Genomic DNA, 24,106 nt, shown 5'->3' with positions numbered 1-24,106 from the left:
AGCATTAGGCGTTGATCAAACAACAGTCTCCAAACGCTTGAAAGCCATGGGAATGATTCAAAAGATGTCACATTGGGTTCCACATGAATTGAAAGACAGAGACGTTGAAAGACGAAAAACCATTTGCGAATTGCTGCTCCAACGACAGAGCAGAAAGGGGTTTCTGCATCGAATTATTACGGGTGATGAGAAGTGGATCCATTACGAGAACCCTAAACGAAAAAAGGCCTGGGTGAAACCAGGTGAACCAGGTCCATCACAACCAAAACGAGATATTCACTGTGCAAAGGTTATGCTGTGCATATGGTGGGATATGAAAGGTGTGGTGTACTATGAGCTGCTGCAACCGGGTGAAACTATGAATGGAGAACGTTATCGACGACAATTAATGCGTTTGAAGCAAGCTCTGGCCAGAACACGACCAGAATGGGAGAACAGACATGATAAACTTATTGTTCAACATGATAACGCTCGCCCACATGTCGCAAAACCGGTCAAAACCTATTTATAAAATGTCGGATGGGAAGTTTTACCCCACCCGCCGTATTCACCAGACGTTGCTCCTTCGGACTACTACTTGTTCGATTGCATGAACAACGATTTGATTGGACAGCGGTTTACTTCTTCAGAAGATATCGAAACATGGGTCTCTGACTGGATCGCTTCCAAGGATGAGGACTTCTTTCGCCACGGAATCCGTACATTGCCTGACAGATGGGCGAAAGTGGTGGCTAGCGATGGACAATATTTTTCTTAAGGTATTTATGTATTTTGTGTTTGTACTACAGCTTCAATGTGTGCGTACCAACCGCACGAATTAATTCCTAGACCAAATATATATATATATATATATATATATATATATATATATATATATATATATATATATATATATATATATATATATATATATATATATATATAATGCAACGTTACCATGTACCGGCATGTGGATAAGTTTTGTAAGGCTATGGTGAATGGGAACGTGTTTGAAAGGGGCTGGTCATCGACATGTAGCGTAAAAGACAGTAACTTCATTCACTTATGTTATGGGTCCATGTAAATGGCAACGTTGGATTTTCATTTAACATTGGGCACATAAAGAGTGTACAGCCCAAACGGCTCGTCCAATTTAAAAATCCTTTATTTTAGATTGAAAACATCATATTTGGAGATGGTTTCCCCTCTTACATTTTGTTGTAACTGAAAATGAAATGAAGTGAAATCTGTAGTTTTACGTCCCACGGTTATGCCGGTTAGGCTAAAGAAGACGGTGAAGAAAGTGGGAGGAAACGGGAGAACCCCGAGAAAACGCACGAGCACGGTGTTTGTCCACCACAAAGTCCACACGGCGCGAGCTGGGATGGAATCAGGGATCCCAAGCACCGGATGTGATTGCTCTATCACTGAGCCACCGCGCCCCCGATTTGTTGTAACTCTGATAATAACAGAGTTACCCTATGTCAGGGGACTTTTGTGACACCCTATATATATATATATATATATATATATATATATATATATATATATATATATATATAGGCCTATATATATATATATATATGTGTGTGTGTGTGTGTGTGCTGGAGATTGTTTTTTGTTTCTGTAGGAGTATCTTCTTCTGAAGACAAGAATTGTAACCTAAACTTCTTATGGTTGCTTTGACATATAATAGGTTTGACTTCAGTATACTCTTCTGATTGACTGCTTTCGCATAACTAACTAAAGGTTTCTCTCTAGCTAGGTTTTCTTCTCTGCTTAGTACTCTAATATTTCGTTTTAGTGGTCAGGTCCATCCAGGTTGCCTCTTTGCTTCTGGATGTATCCTTTTTTTTTTTTTTTTTTTTGTCTTTTCTGTAGAAAGTCCTTGTTGGATGCTTCCTTATTTGTCTCTGATTTCGGTATTTTTTGTTACTAGAGTTGAATTTGTGATTTGTTTCTAGTTTTGAAATAGACCTGGAAAGGGCCGAATTTCAAATTAAGAATTTTGGTTTTAAAAAGGACCACATGCATTCTAATTTTTATGTATTGTGTTTACTCTAGCACTACTCCAAAATGGAAAGTAGTGCATTGCCATACTGTCGATTATCGGCAAAGCCTGTACATTATATATGACCAAAAGTCACCGTGATCCATAATAATGGATCAGACTGACGGAAATAAATACAATCCCTTCTATAAAAGTGTATGTGTGTAGCAGAAAGTTCTGCTAATTTTGTTCGGCCTTTGTTTCGAACACCTTCTCTCCTTTCTGATTTGGATGAAATATTAAAATTTTCAAAACTTTTTGGTATCGCCTCGTAATTTACTTGGCTAATCACTGTTAAATTCCTCCGTACACTAAGAGTTAAATTTGTGACTATTGATATACGTAAATGCTATCACTTAAAATTTTAATTCTCTTTACTTACTTGCAATTATTAAGGTTTGTATTTTTGCTTAAATTTCAGATGAGATTATCTGAATAAAACTGAAGATAAATGGAAGCGCGTAGAAGAATTACAGGGACAGTAGTTAAAGCTAGAAAAATAATGGAATCGCGAACAGGAATTGCAGACAAACTAGCCGAAGCTATAAGAACTAGAAGAAACATTGCTGAAGAATTCGTTTTGGAGGAGTTAGATGTCGACAAATCTAGTCCAAGAAGGACAGGTGGAAGATTTCCCCGTGAGAGATTCAATGCACGTTCCAATCGTCGTTCAAATCATCGGAGACAACCAAAAAGTACACCTCCTACTTCTAGAAATCAATTTAATCAACAGGACGACGAGGAGTTTGGAAATGTCTCAGGGAGACTGTCGTCCTTGAACCGAAATCAGAGACACGAAAATCGAAGACAACATTTTGACAGAAAAAGAGGTCAAAACTCGCGACTCTCCCGCGGCAATGAACAGAGGGGTCGAAACTTTATCCGTAATTTTGAAAAAGCTGGTATTGAACACAGAGGTAAGCAAAATACTCATAACAATAGTAATTATAATTATTATAATGAAAACCGACGCTACAAAACCGTAAAGTCTGAGGAACAGCACCTGACTGAAGAAAAGACAAATGACAAACCCAAACTTGGCTATAAACGTTTGAAAGAGCTGACAGAAAAAGATCCATCTGAAATAATATATGTACTGAATAACAGGAACATTGGTTTTCATGGCTTGTTAAAAACAACTTTGAAGCCCGATTGGATATTTCTCATTGTAAAATTACTAGCTAAGGTCTGTGATACAGAGTTTCGAGACAATAAGGTTGCCGTTCTGTCGCAAGCTTCTTGCCCTCAATTTTTAGATCAATTAAATGAACTAATTCTTTCTTTACGGAAAGACAAAGACAGAAACAGGATAGATATGATTCCTGAATTCATGGACAATATGTTAAAATTCTGTCACAACCTGATGCAACAATGCCCTTTAACTGCTTTTGAACAATTGGAGGAGATTGTTGTGACGTGTACAATGGCAATAGATGGAATACGATTGTCACAGCATATTAGTATTGACGACAATATAAAACTTGAATTCGAGACGTTGCATTCTGCTATTGAAGAATCCAAAACGAAAGCAAAGAAGAAAGAAGAAAAGTTTAAGAATGATATGAAACACACGACTTTTGAAGAGCCACCAGATAACTTTAGAGAAATTGACATTTTTCCCTGCCGAAATGACATAGATGGAGATGTGTTTTTGAGAGCAAACGTTGTAGAAGGAGCTTACAATGATGTTGAACATTATTTGGATACCCAATTTCGCTTGTTACGTGAAGATTTTGTTGGACCATTGAGAGAGGGAATACTTCAATTCATCAACGAACATCATGGAGAGCCGAATAAAGTTCAGAACGTAAAAATTTACATAGGTGTACAGTTTATCCAGCCTCGTGTATTAAAAGAGAAAATGGGTTATGATATTCTGTTTGACCCTAAAAAGCGAATGCAGAAAAAGATTAAGTGGGAATTTTCCAAACGATTGATGTACGGGTCTCTTCTTTGTCTCACAAAGGACAATTTTCAACGTATGTTTCTTGGTACTGTCATTGATAGGGACATCAAAGCTCTCAAAGAGGGAAAAGTTACAATTGACCTTTACCAAGAAATGGATGAAAACTTAATGAGCTCTCAATTCTTGATGATTGAGTCAGAAGTATATTTTGAACCTTACAGGCATGTCTTAAATGCCCTGCAGAAAATGCAAATACAAGATTTTCCTATGGAAGAGTACATTATTGACGTAAGTTGTGAGCCATGGCCTCCAAAATACCTGGAAGAAGGATTCACTTCCACTTACACAATACATGGACGGAATACATACCATGTTTCAGTTTTGGATCCGTCCAGTTGGCCTAGTGCCACTGATTTACAACTTGATCCTTCGCAACATACTGCATTACGTTCAGCTTTAACGAAAGAATTTACGGTTATTCAGGGTCCACCTGGAACAGGTAAAACATTTTTAGGATTGAAAATAGCTGAAGTATTATTGGAGAATATACCAACGTGGGAAGGTCGGTACTTTCCTATATTAGTTGTATGTTACACAAACCATGCATTGGATCAATTTCTAGAAGGTTTGACGAAGTATACGAATGAGCTGGTCCGCGTTGGAGGACAATCCCGAAGCGATGTTATTAAGCCTTTTAACTTGAAAGAAAAAAGGAAAGGTCTGAAAATAGGGAAGCATCATCTTTCTGCTTTGAAAGATGCTCGTTTCAGACTGAATAGCCTTTTTTCAGAGATGAAAACTATTCAGTCTAACTTGAATGATATTGAGCAGAAGAAAGGAATAGTTTCAATGGCAACACTGAAAAACTTCAAAGTGGTTACTGAAGAACAGTACTCTCAACTTGTGAAAGAAAAAAGCTACCTTGTTGATTGGTTACACAATCCAGCAAATGAATTCGATGAACCTTCTTTACATATGGAATCTAATTTTTGTCATAAGCAACCCTGTAAGCCACGTGATAGAGATTTGTTATGTGATGGTGACGAAAACAGTGACGATCAATTTTCAGATGTTGAGGAAATGGAACTGCATAGACAAATTGAAGACAATCTATTTGACTTTACAGATAGTTCAGTTAGCGCTACATACAACGGTGAATTTCATGTAAATTTTGATATAACACTGGAAAGTTTACAGAAAACCATATCATCAATGCAAGAAAAACTTAAAATGAAATCTGCTGAAGTTGATGATCCTGATGCAATTTATTCTGAGAAATGGTCATTAGAAGGCGAACTTAAAGCTTTGAATCAGAGAAACAATTTTCTTAGCCAGAAACTGAAGCAAGCTATTGAAGTGAACGAAGAAACGTTACAGTTCATACCTGCAAGGAACTTGTGGGACCTTAGAATGGATGAACGATGGCAATTGTACACCTTCTGGATCAACCAAGTGAAGAGTGTATTAAGGACAAGGCTAAAGACATTACAAGAGCAAAATCAAAAGGAATATGCTGAATATATTGAACTCCAACAGATGGAAGATCTATATGTTCTAAGAGATTCTCATGTAGTTGGAATGACTACCACAGGAGCAGCCAAGTTACAAACTCTACTGCAAGCACTGAAGCCCAAAATTGGTGAGTTTACATTACATTTTGTATTATTTGTCTTGAATAAGCTCTATAATTTGTTTGTTGATTACGTTAATATCGTGCTCGGTTTCACTCATTTTCGTGATTTTGTTATGTTCTTTATACTTCATTACCAGTCGTTCTAAGTGAATCTTATTGGGTAAATTTTTAAGAAGCAGTGTTTAGATGAAGCAGTTGAACTATCTTTAACCATTGTGTGTTACCGTCAAAAATATAGCATAGGAGATACCATGGGGTCCCTTAGAGACCCCGATTAAATATAAGTAGTTATTGATGTTTCGTACATAAATTTTATACAGATATAAAACAATAATTTATTGAATTGCACTCTGACTCTGTCACCTTCGACATAACTGAAATCATTGTAATCGAAAATAGAAAAGTAATACTTGATGACATCGTCACCAGGTAACGGGCATAGCTACAACCCAGAATAGTCAAGTAGTGTCATCTTCTTGGGATTTTTGCTTGAAGTAACGGCTTTAGCCCTTTGAAACTAGAGATTTTGTTATTCACAAGCTGTTCAAAAATCTAAACACGTTTCGAGTTATCTATAGCTTCAAATAGTAGCCTTAGGAAGAAGAGACAAGGTCACAAACAATGTAAGAAATGTAAGAAAACATTATTTTTGCAACATACCCAACTTACTTCATTATGTCAATAATGAAGTAATTTTCGGGAACAATATATTAATAGTTTCTATAATCTATTAAGCATTATTTAAACTATTAATTTCGTTCGTTTGGTAAGAACAAATAAAAAAGAGAAACAATTGATTACTTACATGAGTATTACCTTGGAGTTCTTTTACAATCCCAATGGTAAAAGATCATTTTTTACATAAAGTAAAACAAGAGGAAACGATCTTTTGTGTTCAATATATTAAACATGCACAGGGCAGAATATACACGAACAGACTTTTAGATAATCATGTTCATTTAAGATATATACTGCATTAAATATCTCTGAGGTCCCAGAAGAACCCCACGGTAGTACACAAGGGTTAAAGGGTTCCCCATATTCACAATAAAACAGGGGTATGATTATTGACTCAGTTAAATATTGACTGACGGGCGATTAAATATTGACTTATATGATCGCAACGCATCTTTGCTATCAATTTACGACAAACAACGAGGCCGATTGAATATCATTCTTGCTAACCTTTGAGATCACAGTGTGTCACAAAATTCTTCTCTTCGTGTACGACGTGTTTGCGATTTTACTTTGCGGGGAATTAACATACCTATGATAGTCAAATCCCAAATGAAAGCTTGTGATTTTGTACAATTTTTCTTGCTCTCTGAAAAAAAAAGAAAAAAAAACAACACCAAACAGATAGCATACTTTTCTTCTAAAATTCGGATTCAAGACTTTCAATATCAAAAATTGAATTGTCAATCGTAAAATCACAAAATCTTACGATTGACGTCATTACTAAAATTCCGAAACAATACATTTAGTTATTTGTCGGAAATTGACCGCAAAAATGCATTGCGATTGCGCAAGTCAATATTTAATCTGCCCCCAAGTTTGTAGATTCTTTAGTTTGCCAAGGGATAGAGTTAGTTGTTGTGGTGAGTGGATTCTATGGCGAGTGATGAACTTTTCAAATATCACTCTATTTCAATTTCATCAAAAATATAGTTAGTCCGTTTTGGCATGGGACCACCCAATTGGTCCTTTGTCAAATAACAGAGCTCCACTCGATTTGCACAGTCAGGACAATTGGTGTAAATGTTTACAAAACATAAATAAATAAAATCAGAAACAGGTTGCATGACAGTGAAATAATCACTGATAAATAACAGCATTTACGAAGTAAATAGTAAGAAGCGACGCTTAAATACCATATATGCGAAATTAAGGTAAGTCCAGAAGTTCAAAAAGCGTCAAGGATATGTTCCTTTTCTCAGGGATAATGGAACTCTGCCAGGTACAGAACCTGATAGGCTTTCATATAGAGGAAATGAAAAGGGCATAATACAGCACAGGTGGAACGCAGAAACGGGAAAGTGTACTACTAAGGTAGTAATAATGTATGTTTCTGATAAAAAATAAAAAAATTGCTGTGCGAAGTCTAGCGATCCGAAAGTGAATTAATTTTGGGAAGACAACATACCTCAATTGTTGCTGCATAGTTAACAATAACACCAGGGGCGGATCCAGGACGGACTTCTGAGGGGGGCGGTGGGTTATAATACTGCTACTTAGAGCTACTTTTAAGAGCGTCAAGAAATAAAGTATATATTTTATTCATATATAAAATAAGAAAGTTTCCTCTTTTTTTTGGGGGGGGGGCGATCCCCCCGATCGCCTCCCACTGGATCCGCCCCTGAATAACACAAATATGAATTTGCTGTTGGACGATTCACTGTAAATATCATAGTTCGACGATATGCATCGCGACCACCTTCGGACTGTGTATATCACCACAGTCGAAACGGACTCCAGTGTAAATGACATAAACGGTGTCGAGCGGAATTAAGATAGTGACACGCCTAGAGTGCGTCAACACCAGACATCAGTATACTTATTAGGATCACGCAGTGGGACTTCTAAGACTGTTCTGTTAGTACGTACGTCCGTTACTTCATATAATGATTTTTAAACGAAAGCAAATTTTTGAATTCCTTTCTTGCAATACATGGTTAGGGCGATGATCTCGGTCGAGTTCATTAATGGTGTCAATCCATTAACATCTTAATGAGTAACGATAGCTATCTATACCATATACATTCAAGTTTCACGTAATTCTTTTTAATAGTCTGTAGCAGAGTTTATTATCTCTGTGTGGGATACTTTTTCTGTAAATCTAAATCAATAACTTAAAAAAAAAACATCACGAAAACTGCATCCGACATGAACCTTCTGAGTGGTTCCGTTGGATGTTAATATCTCTTTCAGCACCAAGCTTATATGAGACAGGATCTACTGGTTAATGTGTAATCTGAACTACCCGCATGCCGTAAGCATCGTTGGACCACCGATGGGTAACTAGCGCATCTCGCCCTGCAGCGACGATCCGCGGTGGCTCCACTTCTGTTTCGCTGCAGTGACGCCACAAAACGCCAATGAACCACAAAATTACTCCCCCAAAATATGTTAAATCTCTTATATGAGTGATTTGTTTACATTAAGACGAGTCTAGAAAACACTAAAATAAAAAAGTGTCCCGGGGTGGGCGCGAACCATCAACCTTATGATTACTAGACACATGTTTTTCTGACTTCCCCATGGAGGCGGTGAAGAAAATCTCGCTTTTAGAGGAATAAATCGTTGAAGTCTTTTTAATTTGGCCAATCAGAATGCTTCATTAATCATGTATATTCGTCGATAACTCTTTGGGGTCAGATGAAATGCGTTTGCAATGTAATTTTGTAACAAAATGACGCGCGTCTATTTACTTTATTTTATAGTTCTCCCGTATTCATTTTCTAATGATCGACGACAGTTGTCATCTAAATTCATACACACACACTCATCTCAAGATTTTTCACTTCATGATGTAGAGGCAGGGATTACTCTTGACCACCAGAGCTCACTTTAGGAACAATTCGTCAGGAAAAATAATATATAATAATAACCGCATGCACATGACTAGCGATAGTTCGTGTTGGTCCCTTCGCGATTCTTCGCGACGAATCGAAGAAGTGCGGACCAAAATGAAGTCCTCGTTGCTACGCGGTGGTAACTTCAACACATGGACTCTAGGTATCTGTTTCGACTCGACGAAATCCTGCTGCCAGTGGCAAACTAGCGGCAATTCTTCGAGGCGTCTCTATCGACTATTTACCAGCAAGTGGACCACTAGGTGTTGGCGACGTTTATGGCATGGGGACTACTCGGGTTTGTATCCGAGGCAAATATTCCTCCTCTGGGATCAAACTCGGGACCTCATTCACCAAAGGCACGCCCATTAGCTATTTTCTTCTCCTTACACACACACACACACACACACACACACACACATATATATATATATATATATATATATATATATATATATATATATATATATATATATATATATATATATATATCTGAAGCAAATAAAAAAAATATGAATATATAAAAAAATTAAATTCCCTTCAGTAAGACTTAAACCATGGTAGATTGCGCTTCGTAATTTGTATCCGACCGTCACACACCGCTCTGCTATGGATACCAGTTAATACACCAACCAAAAAAGTTCCATACTGTAACTCCTTGGAGCGGCACGCGGTCATTTCTGGATGCTTCTGGACCAGTTTGCAGTAACTTCATGGAGTTTAGCACTGAAACGATCCGGAATGACTGATTCGGATGGATAGAGACAGACAGAAGATACGCATACCAACTTACCAACAATACTTTCTTCGGATATAAGAGTGGTTTTGAAAAAGGAAAACACTTTGGATGTTGATAATGATCGAAACAGCCCATTGACGGTTTACGATTATCCGTAGCAGATGAAATTTTCATCAGAAGTGACAATCCGATGCAGGAAAGCTTCCGAATTGTTTCGTACACTCAGAGAATAGCACACCTTTAGGCAGCAATTCTTGTTGGCCGGCGTCAACTAATGTAGGACTGATAAGTTATGAGAATTACAGAAACACTTTTCTGAGATTTCACTTCCACAATATTCGTGAAGTAGATCAAAAAGATGCTGTTGTTCTGTCGTCGCACGGCATATGCTTTATTCAGCACTCATGGCTCAAACGTACTGTTGATTATTTTCGCTTCTAGATATGCAGACTATCCCAGTTTAAATTCGTGGAGGAAGAACACTTGTAATTGCCTGTCCTCCATGATGTACTTTCACACGGTCCTGTTCAACAGGATACAGCTTTCTAACTGACTATTTTTTGAATGTATGGTGTATTTTTTGAATGTGACGTCGTACGCGTGGCTTCGAATCAATTGGTTGCATTACAAAGAGTAGTTTCCTACTATACATAAAAGTGGACAATATAATCGCACTAATCACATACTTTCCCATTCTGTATTAGGCAATATCTTCAAATCTGTGAAAATTGTTCTATTTATTTTCATACGAAACGCTTAAACAACCTGTAACCATAAACAATACTTACGTATTTATACATTTTTTTCAGTAATTGTGGAAGAAGCAGCTGAAGTTTTGGAGTCGCATATTGTCGTTTCTCTTACCTCTCATTGTCAACATTTGATCCTAATAGGTAAGTTCATTGGCACATAGGACCAGCATTAACGGTTTAACTTATTATTTTTTTTTATATTAGATAGCTTATTATTTTTTTCAATTCACTAAAGTAGATCCTTACATATATATATATACTGTATATGAATTAGGGTACAAAAATAAACGACCAAAAACCCCATTAAAACTAATGACGATTTTGGTCGTTTATTTTTGACCCGTACTTTACCAATACATAATTTCGTCACACCATCTTGTATTAGGATGCTGTGTAGGTCACTACTTGTCACTTGTGGTATCCACTAAAAAAATGCTTTTGTTTACCTTCTATGATCTATTTTCTAAGAGAGTTATGTCTATCTACCTACCCATCCATCTACTATCTCTCTCCTATATATTCGTTTACTCTTATGTTCCAAGAATAATAACAATAAAATAAGGAAAGGTGAAGTAAAATGTGCTAAACATTCGAAAAATGTTTATTATTATTATTATTATTATTATTATTATTATTTATTATTATTATTATTATTATTATTATTATTATTATTATTATTATTATTATTATTATTATTATTATTATTATTATTATTATTATTATTATTATTATTATTATTATTTCGACAGAAGTACAAAGTTCATCTTAATTCCTGCTTGCAATATTACCAGACCTACGTACATAGATTGCTAGCTACATCGATCTGCCATAATCGATATTTAGCACGTGTATCCAGTCATCAACAACTGCAAAAAAGAGAAAATAAAATATTTAAAATTATTATGGTTGACGTGAACTTCATGCTAATGGCGCTGGCTATACACTATGACTATGGTTCGATGCGGTAATAATCAATGTCGCGTTTTGGAGTCGTACTTAGGAGCATGCATTTGCAGAACGTGTCTAGAACTTTAGACGTCGATAAAAGTGATTAAAAAAAATATAAAAAAAATTATTTCTCCTCTCTTCAAATTTTAGTTATTTTATCTTTAGGATGGCAATTACATAGAAACGTGAGAAAATAATACAGATATCGAATGAAATTTACCATAGATTTGCTGAAGCTATACTACAGATAGCTAAAGATTTATGTTTTCATGTTTTTCTTATATGAGTATCATCAGTGGCGTATACAAAGGGTTTCGAGGTTTTAATCCTCCTTCACCAACATATTATGGAAAATAAACATTTATCGTATTAAGGATATATATATATATATACAGTATATAGATAGATATTTCTGAGTTACTATAAATTCTTTTCCAAGTAATGAAAATGAGAATATTTTAATCGTAAACAAGCAATATTATTTTTCTAAATGGTCAGGGCATGCTAATTTATAAATCATTTATTAGATAAATGATTGATTTCTTATTATATACATAATAAAACCCTATAATGTATCTTATTTGAATTACCGAATTTTCCCAATTCTTGCGATTGATGACCCTGAAAAGTGCTTCATTCATTTACGTATTTTTGAATCTTAACAACAACATATTTAATGTCCGCTATATTGAATTTTACGTGATTCCATATGGATAGAGCCACTTCTGAAATTGTGAAATCTGTCGATACTAAATTACGGTAACTAAATTATATCAAGCCACTTATATTCTAAATGGAATGTAAATAAGCTTATTATCATTGTTTAAAACGTTTGCAGTATTTGGATATTCGTGAGTTCAGAAACTTAATAACTTTTTAAACGAAAATAATGTAATGATGGCATACACCTTACGCTAATGAGAGACTGGAAAATTTACTTCGACCTCTGCGAAAATCGCTGGCGAAGCTAATGCTAAGGACGTGGATTGGTAATTATCAATTTCGCCTTCCTACGCATGCCACTATACGACAACATCTTCTAAGACTTGTAATTATGCTGTCTTTAATTATTAAAAATGTTCTTATTCAAGTTCATTCCTTTAAACAACACTGTCATCTGCTAACCTTGCTTTGCGTGATCATCACGGCAAGATGGTCGAAATAAAAACAGTCCACTAATAAAGCTTACAGCTTTTTATTTTTCCTTGGTCTTTGTCTTCCGCAAGATTAGGTTTCGGTTCTTCGATCTAGCCAATATGGTAGAAGCACTTATAGGATCGGAACCAAAGTACGGAATGCATATCTCTTAAGACCTAGAATTAAAATAATAATAATAATAATAATAATAATAATAATAATAATAATAATAATAATAATAATAATAATAATAATAATAATAATAATAATAATAATAATATATCTTATCTTTATGACGGAGTTGCGCGTACCATCAAAAATTGACTTGAATTGATTTATTTTATTAACATGCCAAGTACAGCAATTGAAAACAAAAACAAAAAAAAAATAAAAAAATCGCGAGTTCTTTCGCGGCAATTTCTACTGCTGTGCTTCCGATCCCTTAGTGGTATAAGGAGATAATTTCTTTTCCTCAATTTTAATTTTTGAGCCGGCTCTGTCATATGTGCAACACGTGCATTTGCACGGGGCGGCAAAATTTGTAATAACTATATTATTTAAAATAAATATTTCTTATTGGAAGCAGACTTCATGATGATGGTAGTTAAATTTACTAAGCTGACCTTCTATTTGAATACCACATTCATAAATCATGTTTAGGTCGTATTAGTTTAAGGTCACGTGGAAAGTGCTAAAGCAAATTGTCAAACAAATCTCAGCATGAATTGCTTGATTGTTGTCAAATGCAAGAACTCAATTCTCGAACAGTAGCGAACACCTGTTCCATTTAGTTAGTTATCACGTTTCTGATATAAAAGCTAATCTTGTCTTTGTCACAAACAAGTTCCTTATCATTGAAGGCGGAAACAAGTTTTTTGTTTTATTTTTTTGACAGATGTAGAAGGAAAATCAAGAAATAAAGATAAAAGAACTAGTTGCACTGGAATTGCAAACTGATATATTGAGATCAAAGCTCGATATTGAATTATATAGAAAGGATCACGATCTTTCCTTTGCAGGTGTGTTTGATTTATCATACACTAACATAATGGATTATTATTTAAAATCAAGACTCAACAAAATTTGTAGTTTTTACGCCTTTTTGAATGCCAGTACCCTTCCCCTCCCCTTATTCATGGTGGGGTACCGTCAAATGGGGTGAATAGAAACATGGGGGTGAATAGAAACAAAACTCCCAGATTAGTTTTGGATTTATCTGGACGATAAATTAATCAAGAAAACTGAAATTTCTTAACATAGTCTTATACGGCTAAAGTGTCCAGGGCAGAGACAAAATGTTTTACTGAGTTGGGAACACTGAGGTAGACGGCAGTAGCATTAATGTGTTACTGAAATCTTACACGATATTTTAGCGCTCCTTAAACTTTCTTGGTAAGTATGACATTTTCATATTTGTTGCATTTGAACATATGCCTATTTTGTAGTTTGTTGTTTCATTTACTGACGTTCATAGTAAAAGTTTTCCTTTTGTAAATTATTTTTAATCAAAATTTAACTTTACTGGGTTATTGTTATGATTTTTAATTAGTGGGGTGAATAGAAACACTTCTTGGGAAATTCTTGAGGAGCAGAAAAAAGGACCTGATAGGAATGTATCAACCATCTCTAAGAACAAATTTCCAAGTCTTCTGAAAAAAAAAAAGTGTGAAACTGAAGGAGGAAAATATCAGGGCTGGATTTGAAAAGTGTGGAATTTTTCCCCTTTGTCGAGACCAAATACTGAGGATGTTGCCAAAAAAAGACAATGAACGAGAAGAAACAGAACAGCAAAAGTCATCTCAGACTTTAAACCGTTCCCTTATGGATCTTCTCAGGAGCATGAGAGAAGATGAAAAAATTAAATAAGGGAAGAAGAGAGTACGAATAGATGTTTCTGGTAAGAGTTTTGGTTTGTTTTCTGAAAATGATACATTTTCATCAAATCACAACGAAACTCAACCTACCTTTGTATTGTCGGAAGAGGAGAAAGACAACACTCCAGAAGACAACATTCCAGACGATCACGAACTAGATGATGGTTTTCTAAAGCTGGTGATTTTGCTGTGGTAAAATGAGAAGCTAAAACTCGATGAGACTATTCAGCACCCAAGTGCGAAAATGGGAACATGATGCATATGTGGGAGTGTTTTATAAGAGAGCACATAAACAATGAAATTTTCAGAACGAAACTGTTGGGTTTTATTAGGAGTTCGTCAGCACGCTTTAAGTATATGATAACTTTCGGGCCCCTTCGTGGCTAAGCGGTTAGCATACGCGCCTTTGGCGTGGGAGACCCGGGTTCGATTCCCGGCGGGAGTTCATGTAGTTCTGATTCTACGTTAATCAGTAGGTCCACGTCTCATATAGCCTCGCTGCTGAACGGGACGTAAACCTCAAAATCAACTCAACTCATGATAAGTTTCCCTGATGATTTCAGTGGTTTAAATCTTATTCAAATATCATCAAAACTATATGGTCGTTTATACCTATATTGTGCATTGTATTGTTTTATAAGTTTGTAACTTATGTAATACTGGTCTTATGAACTAATATCTTGCAGGTATCAAATAAATAGTTCGTTTCAACAAATACGCTGTTACTTTTTTACCTTTCCAATAGTATAAAAGAAACAACAATGAAAATAAAGTAATTGTTTCTATTCACCCCATGGGTAGGGGTGAATAGAAACATTAAGAAAAATCAAGGTGAAGAAAAGTGGAGTTGATAAATTAATATGACGTTTACTGAAATTCATTAGCATATTAAGACCTTTCTTTTGGAATAATCTGATACGCGAAATCTTTAACATTACCAGACTTATATTCTCATATAGCCAAAAATGTGTTTCTATTCACCCCATTTGACGGTAGCATATTTAAAATCGCGGTTTTAAGATTCGTTCTTTCTGGAGAAAAGAGGAAGCGGCAAATGATGCCATTGTACAGGGCGGAAAATTGCCTAGGGCCGGCCCTGTCTATACTATAAGTTCGACTGCAATCCTGCGATTGCTTCTAGGCTAGACCCAAGAACCGAATCCTAACCATCCGTAGTTTTGTATTAATTACATTGTTGTACCATATCAAAGAGCAAGTACTTGCATAAAACTTAACCTTTTGGAGTACGGGGGTATTCAAGCAATATTTAAGACCTTTATTTAAGTAGCTGTTGCTTCAACAGTATTCATCCAAATTTCATACTTAGTAAGCCATTCTCTTCAGAATGAAACAAGCTTTCAAATGCAACATGACTCATGTCCGTATGACGTACAAAGAAAGGGAAATTTAAAGAAATTAGGAAAATTTCTCTAAAAAAAATCCCACTTTGTAAGTTCGGGGCCCCACGGAGCGACCGACCCGGGTGAGAGTATGCAATCTGTAACCTGAAAAGTATGTTCGAGTATTGGTAATGTTTGTCTCAAATACCATGCCCATATCCCAAATAGCGACGTCAGAAAAAAATATTTCCCAATTCTGCTTGAATATACAAAATATCGTGTACACACTGGGAAAAAATATGATGTAAAATAAAAAAAAAATTATGGACAAAGTGCTACCCATTCGGATTTCATGGTTTGTGCATCATTTCCCTCATAATAAAGGATACTTTCCTATGCCAATTATACTCATGCCACTATGAAGTACGAGGAAGGAGAAATTTTGAGAAATTCGGGAAATTTCCCTGAAAAAATCAAAAGCTTCTGTATCCGATCAATAAAATGCAAATGGAGGGAGGGAGCGTGTAGGAAGGAGTTGGGGGAAGCCAAGTAAATTTATATATATATATATATATATTTAATGCATTACGAACCCCCACAAGTGCATCCTGGTTATAACATTTGGCTGTCGGAGTAATGATATCATTAAACAATCGCTTGAGTCACCTGAAAGTCACATGAAAGCAACATGCTTGTTCGCTCTTTACTTGTGACGCCATAGCTGCCAGGCTTCATACAAGGGCTGCGCAAAGGCTTGGAATATATTAATTCTAGACTGCGCAGGGGAAACAGTATAAGTCTGAAAACAGGTTTCCAGGAGGCAATTTTTTTATTTTACCAAGCAAAAGTATGAATCACTTATAATAACAGTACTAAGATGTGATTATTCAACTCACGTTTACAATTGACTTATACCAAGTTAACCGGAGGTGAAGCATGACACATAGATCTCCAATTTTGACTTTTCTTGTCCTGCGCAGTCTAGAATTGACAATAGAAGCTATTTCATTCACCTTTTTTCAACTTCCTCCTTTTGGAAGGTGTACTGAAATATAAGACAAATGAAAGAAGGAAGGGAGAGGGGGAAGAGGTGGTGAAAAGGGTTGGGGGAAGCCATGAATTCGTTTTATATCGGACAATCCATCACGCAACCTTACAAACACGCAGAAAGATGTACTTTACTATAGAGTTTATGACACAAAACAGATTTAGTAAAAATAAAAAGGTAACCACGAAAGTTCTGTCGCTTTTTCACCCAACACCTTCGAATATCGATATGTCACCTAAGAAGTACCTGGAAGATCAAAAATAGTCCCCATCAGCATCGACGACCTTCTGCTGACATTCTGGAAGGCCGTGGATTCCATCGCGGCAAAACTCGATGGGCCGTGAAGCGAACAAGTTATCAAGTGCATTTTGCAACTCTACTAGGGATTTCAACTGGCATTCTCTAAGGTAATTGTCCAAGGAATGGAACAGGTCATAATCAGACGGTGCAATGTTTGGGGAGTATGGTGGATGCAATAGTTCCCATCCAAGGCGTAGAATGGTGTCCCTGATCATCCAAGCCACGTGAGGCTTATCGTTGTCCTGTAACAGGAGTACCCCTTTGCGATTCATAAGTGCTGGCTCCAGAGTTTTGAGTTTTTCTTGAACACGGCTCAACTCCTGACAGTACTCAGTTGCATTGATGGGCTGATCAGCTGGAAGCAGTTCCCAAAGCACGATGTCACGAACAGTCTACCAAACACACAGGAGGATGTTATTCTGGTGTAGTGCTGCTTTCGGCTGTTTTAGAACCGGTTCATGGGATACTAACGAATGATGACCGCATAGTGGAGCTTCGAACAGGGCCCACTTCTCATCACATGTCAATACCCTGCCCAAAAATGGCTCCTTCCTCAGACGAGACAGCAAAGAAACACAGGTGTCCGTTCGCGTTGCCTTGTGCCCCGAAGTCAAATCATGTGGGACCCATCGACCCAACTTGTAGTGCTTCCCAAGTTGATGGAGGTGCTGCCGAATGGTTTCTCCACTCACACTGAATTGTAGTCCCAGTTCCTCACATGTCTGGTCATTGTTCGCCTCAATTGTTGCCTGAAGATCTTCATTTTGTACATGTATTGGTCTTCGGCACATGGTCCTTAACCTTGTTAAACTACCGCTGCATTGTCCACGTATTCACGGCACCCTCACCAAAGGCTTGGCATATCCTCTCCCCCGCTGCAGCAGTGTTTGACCCCAGTTTGAACTCGCACAGCATACATGCCCTTGTGACGCTCTGTGGAGGTCCCATGTTCACTCTGTCTTACGCAAGTTCACGGTGTAACTGAACTGCCACAACCAGGTAGTATGTTGGATGTACGCGAGCCAACAACTGACCTTCGCCTTATATCAATTCGCATTCGCCCAATGGAACACAGACCTCCACAAAAAGAGACAGAACTTTCTTGTTTACCTTTATAGTTAGGCTCAGAAATACCCCCTTCGCTGACTCATTGCCCTACCAGTGGTCGTACACTCCGCACAAGAAAATTGCGACAGCTAACCTCGTGCAGTTAGGCCATCCAATATAAAAGTTATCACATTATCGTGACTGGTAAAGAGACTCTCTCTCTCTCTCTCTTCTCCTTTCCTCTCTCTCAATAAAATCGGTAAACAACATGAGTACAATTCTTATTTCAAAATATTATCGCATCGATATTAGTATCGATAAAATGAAAGAATAAAACCGAGACGAAACGAGATCCGTAAGTTGATGTAGGGAGAAACTTAAACACACAATGAAAAATTGAAACCAATGGATGTCTATTACACAGAGGTTTAGAAGTGAGGCAGAGAAAGAAGAAAAAGAAAAGGGAGAACAGATAAAAATGTGGAATTTAAACGTTGTGAGGAAAGAACATATCGTTATAAAGTTCCGTTTCCAGAAATCAAACAGTAATGTAGAAATAACGTTTGTTTTTGTATAGTTTTCAGTGCTATTCGAATATATAGAGGATGCTTGAAACATTCATTAATTAACTTTCAAAATGAATACCAAACTTGGCGGTCAAATGAAATACTCTATTTCCAGTGGAACTGTAGATCTCTAAGACACATCTAGGATAATATCCAAAGTTTAACTCACATGCATTGTTTCCACGTGGTTCGGATCCAAATTCGGTAGTGATCATTGAACGTACTGATACGAAATACATTCTAATAAACCCAGCAGGTAGCGTAGGTCATACCTTCCATTTTATACTACTAAGGCAAACTGAACAAAAACAGAAAACAGAAAAGAAAACTAAAGAAAGAAAAATGGAATGAGTGCTATTATACTGCTAAATTTCTCTCAGAAACATCCTATATTAACAGTCCGGACTGTATCATAAGAAAAGTTACAAATGTTCAAAAGGAAAATTGGATGTTCCTTATAGATGTAGCAGACCTTGCATGTTTTAAATTTTAAATGTGAATTAAACACATTGAATTATAGGATTGAAACAAAATTTGTGTCTAACTAATATAAATAAAATCTTGTTTTAAAATAACTAAAGAAGGGACCATTTTCTAGTCATCTGCGAAGATTTATCTGTTGATAACATCCATTCCCGATTTCACCAATTTCAGACGTTGTAATTCGTACAGGTATAATGAATACGCTAGAACTCAAACGGGTCATCACGTCAGTCGGGTGATGTAGGTTAGCTTATGGACCACCATTGGGTTGAGGATTCGAACCCGTAGTTACCCGGTGATTCAATTGAGACTCTGTAACCTAGAGGATAAAAAGAGATTATACTTATTCCCTTGCGTCTAAACAGTATTTCTTTCAGAGGTGACCAAGACTGGAGATATTATCCCCAGAGCACGAAAAACACGACGTCAAAGTTGCCAGCCAGACCGAGTCTTTCGGACTCTTGCTCGGTTTTAACTCTGGAACACACACACGCACATAAAGTGTGTGTGAGAGAGAGGGCGAGAAGAGAAAGATGCAAAGACATGATAAGGAAACTTCAAGACAGACAGACAGACAGAGAGAAAGACGAATAAATTCGAAACCTAGTAATCATTACAGTGTATGATGAAGAACGTACACACTGTTTACTCGGATTCTTGCCAGTGATGCTTTGTAAGTTCTCCAACCGCAGATGAATCTCTGTTTGTAGCCATTATTTTATACGAAAACAGATAATACCTGACGGGGAATCAAACCGAGATTTTCCATTTGGGAGTCTAGCACGATACCAATACTCCACAGCTTGCTCTACCCAAACTTTGTTTAATAAATGGTGTAGTGTTTCTTTCTGAGAACTATAACACAAAAAGTGTATACTGCAGATCAATGAAGTGTTTCAAATGTCCTGGTAATTCTCTTGCCCTTTCCCAATCAACATTAATAAATTGTCTCTATCATGATACAGGTGTTTGCTTCCACATTCTTAAGGGTTGCTTGTCTAATATGATAAGTCGATTCTTCACGATCACTATGAAAAAAACTTTGGCGTCAACAGGATTTGCACCTATGTTGGATAGCTATACTACTAGTAAGTTCATTACGTTACCCCTACATTATCATGCCACCTGAAACTATAACTCAAATATTGCTAACTTCAGCTCTGATCTGTGGAACGAACCGGCTTCTTCTTATAAGGTTATTTATACCAAAGTTTAGAACGAAATTCATTTATTCGACGACCTGGAGACAAGTTAGTGCCCACTAATGAACGAAATAACATATAATCCAGGAAAAATTACAGAAATAAAAAAATATTATGCAGTAATTTTGCCGTGCAACCTCAAAAGTATAATAATAATAATAATAATAATAATAATAATAATAATAATAATAATAATAATAATAATAATAATAGTAGTAGTAATTGACATCTATGTAGTGAAAGTGAACATTTATTATTATTATTATTATTATTATTATTATTATTATTATTATTATTATTATTATTATTATTATTATTATTATTATTCAATCCTATAATTCAATGCGTTTTACTCACATTTGAAATTTTAAAATACAAGATCTGCTACAACTATAAGGAACATCCAATTTTCCTTTTGAACATTTGTAACTTTTCATTATGATGCAGTTCAGACTTTTAATATAGGATGTTTCTGGTAGAAATTTAGCAGTAAAATAGCACTCATTCAATTTTTTTCTTTCTTTCCTTCTTTTTTTTTGGGGGAGGAGGGTGTTCAGTTTGCATTAGTAGTCTGGAATGGAAGGAATGACCTACGCTACCTACTGGGATTATTAAAATATATTTCGGAACGGTACGTCCAATGAATACTACCAAATTTGGAACCGAACCACGTGGAAATAAAGCATGTGTGTTAAACTTTGGACATTATCCTAGATGTGTCTTGGAAATCTACAGTTCCACTGGAAATTGAGTATTTAATTTGACCACCAAGTTTGGTATTCATTTTGAAAGTTAATTAATGAATGTTTCAAGCATTCTCTATATATTCGAATAGCTCTGAAAAAAAAATATACAGAAACAAACGTTATTTCTACATTACTGATTGATTTCTGGAAACAAAACTTTATAATGTTAGGTTCTTTTCTTACAACGTTTAAATTCCACATTTTTATCTGTTCTCCCTTTTCTTTTTCTTCTTCTCTCTCCTTCTGTCTCTCTCTCTGCCTCATTTCTGAATCTCTGTGTAATAGACATCCATTTGTTTCAATTTTTCATTGTGTGTGTTAAGTTTCTCCCTACATCAACTTATGAATCTTGTTTCGTCTTAGTTTTATTCTTTCATTTTATCGATACTAATACATGTATATTGTGAAATAAGAATTGTACTCATGTTGTTTGTTGATTTTATTAAGAGAAAGAGGAAAGGAGGAAAGAGGGGGGGCCTCCCTACCAGACACGATAATGGGATAAGAAAGTATATATTGGGTGACCTAGCTGCACGGCGTTAGCTGTCGCAATTTTTTGATGCGGAGTGTACCATGGAGAAATCCATTACACCATATTCAGTGGTCCTTCCAAGAACAGGTGGAACCAAAAAACATGGGTTTTGGTGTACGCATAGGCTTCTAAAACCTATGAATTAGCATTATTCTGATGGAATGGAACTCCGAAGGGTTAGTAAGACCTCTAATTGAGAATACAGAATTATTGCTGGCCTTATATTTGTTTAACATAATTTCTTGCACACTTCAATAGCATATTGTTTCCTGTGAAAGTCAGGGCCAAAAATGACAAAGAGAATACACAAACTGGTTAGCTTTGATTAAAATTTTAAGTTCATAAGGTTTTAATTGTGAAAAAAAAAAAAAAAAAAAAAAAAAACTTCCCAAGAGTACAACACCAAACTCAAGCATTGTTCAGTTAATCTTTAACTTCTACTGTTATCGATGTAATTGGCTGTGAGAAGTAGGCTTAATATAAAGTTTAACATAAAGATGAAACTACGTCAAATCATATCAATATTCAGGCAATGGAGGTCTTACATTGACGTGATTGACTCAGTGAGTCACATAATTTCTGAATATAATGTTGTTTACATACGGTTTTAGATTGTAAAAGTTATGGTTTAAAAAAATGTAGTATTTTTCGTGTTGATTTTAAGCCATTCTTTTGAAATCGAATACTCGTTGCATAAAATTAACCATTTCCATGTTAAAATCTTTATTACTGGCACCACTGATTTTTTCCATTGCTTTAGTTCTAAACTTCGACTCGATCTTCCCAAGTATACGATGAGCGCGCTTCATTCAGAAATTACACTTTCTGTTTATTACAAAATAAATGCAAATATTATTTAAAAAGTAGTTAACAAGGAACCAAGACAACATGATAAGTCATCAGTTACCGTTGTGTACATTTTTCTAGTCGCTACCTTAACCTAGATTTTTGGGTAATTCATATTCTGGTCACACTGTAATATATATGGATGGCAACACTGAAAATTCTTCAGATTCGTATTTTCGGGTGAAGAATAACATTATTTATTATTGTGGTAACTTACATTTCATTAACTCTTTTCGCTTACGAAAAACGGGCAAAAGAAAAATGGTTAGTATTTGTATCATTTTTAGTAGTCTGCCCGATATGATGACATTTATTTATAGTAGGAAACATTAATGGTCTGAGAATTACAGTTCAACCAAACCATACTAATTGCTATTTGTTCATTGTTACGCATATTTTGTATATTAATAATAAATAGATGAGACAAGCAACAGAAGAATTCAAAGCCACGCCGGGCAGCTCGAAAAAAGGTATTAAAGAATTATTTTTTTAAGTGCATCATATTTGGGTTGACATGATACAGATATCATTTTAAGCCAGTATTCCATTTGGTAATGTGCAAACACAAACAGTTGAATTCTTTGTAGAAAGTAATAAATGTAGTGTATTTAATTAACTATTATTTACGAGGGCTATCCAGAAAGTAGATTACGTTTTGGAATAAAAAATCAACAAAGTATAGGAAACAAATTTTATTATATACAGATGAAAGCCACACACAAATACTACTTTTCGACATAGTCACCATTCAAATTAAGGCATTTATCGTAGCGATGTACGAGTTTGGAAATTCCTTCGTCGAAAAATTCGGCCGCCTGCGACTTCAACCACTTCGTTACCTCTTCTTGCAGCTGTTCGTCGTCATCAAAACGCTGCATAGCCAGCCACTTCTTCATTGCTGGGAATAGGTGGAAGTCGCTCGGTGCCAGGTCGGGACTGTACGGCGGATGAGGAAACAACTCCCACTGAAAAGATTCAAGAACTTCACGCGTGACATTTGCCGTGTGGGGCCGGGCGTTGTCGTGAATCAACAAGATCTTAGAGCTCAACATTCCTCTGCGCTTGTTTTGAATTGCTCTTCTGAGGTTTTGCAGAGTTTGGCAATACCTTTGAGCGTTTATTGTAGTGCCTCTTTCCAGGAAGTCCACCAAAATCACACCTTTTCTGTCCCAAAAAACAGTCGCCATCATCTTCCTTGCCGACATTGTTTGCATGCATTTCTTGGGTTTTTGGGGAGAACCTGTGTGCCCCCACTGCATTGATTGCAATTTCGTTTCACAGTTCACGTGTTTCACCCATGTTTCGTCACCAGTAACGATGCGATCGAGTAAAGAGTCACCATCCTTATTGTAGGCGTCCAAAAAGTGCAACGCTGCAGCCATTCGCTGATTTTTGTGGTCCTCTGT

At 36.2% G+C, this 24,106-nt stretch overlaps 1 protein-coding gene across 1 annotated transcript in view; it reads left to right on the top strand.

Annotated features, from left to right (window-relative positions):
• The window catches only part of LOC145690546 (NFX1-type zinc finger-containing protein 1-like), a 121,399-nt gene that overhangs the window by 36,521 nt on the left and 60,772 nt on the right, over positions 1 to 24,106 (top strand). Inside the window, exons 2-3 of the mRNA XM_081765536.1 lie at positions 2,451 to 5,574; positions 10,689 to 10,772. Of these exons, the coding sequence (XP_081621662.1) occupies positions 2,481 to 5,574; positions 10,689 to 10,772 (3,178 nt within the window). The 5' untranslated portion in view covers positions 2,451 to 2,480. The remainder of the gene's footprint in view (positions 1 to 2,450; positions 5,575 to 10,688; positions 10,773 to 24,106) is intronic.

The sequence above is a fragment of the Thermobia domestica genome, chromosome 1 (assembly GCF_964235325.1).
Source record: "Thermobia domestica chromosome 1, izTheDome1.hap1.1, whole genome shotgun sequence".
Taxonomy (NCBI): domain Eukaryota; kingdom Metazoa; phylum Arthropoda; class Insecta; order Zygentoma; family Lepismatidae; genus Thermobia; species Thermobia domestica.
Note: the sequence above shows the minus strand (reverse complement) of the source record. Positions and strands in the feature narration are given on the sequence as shown.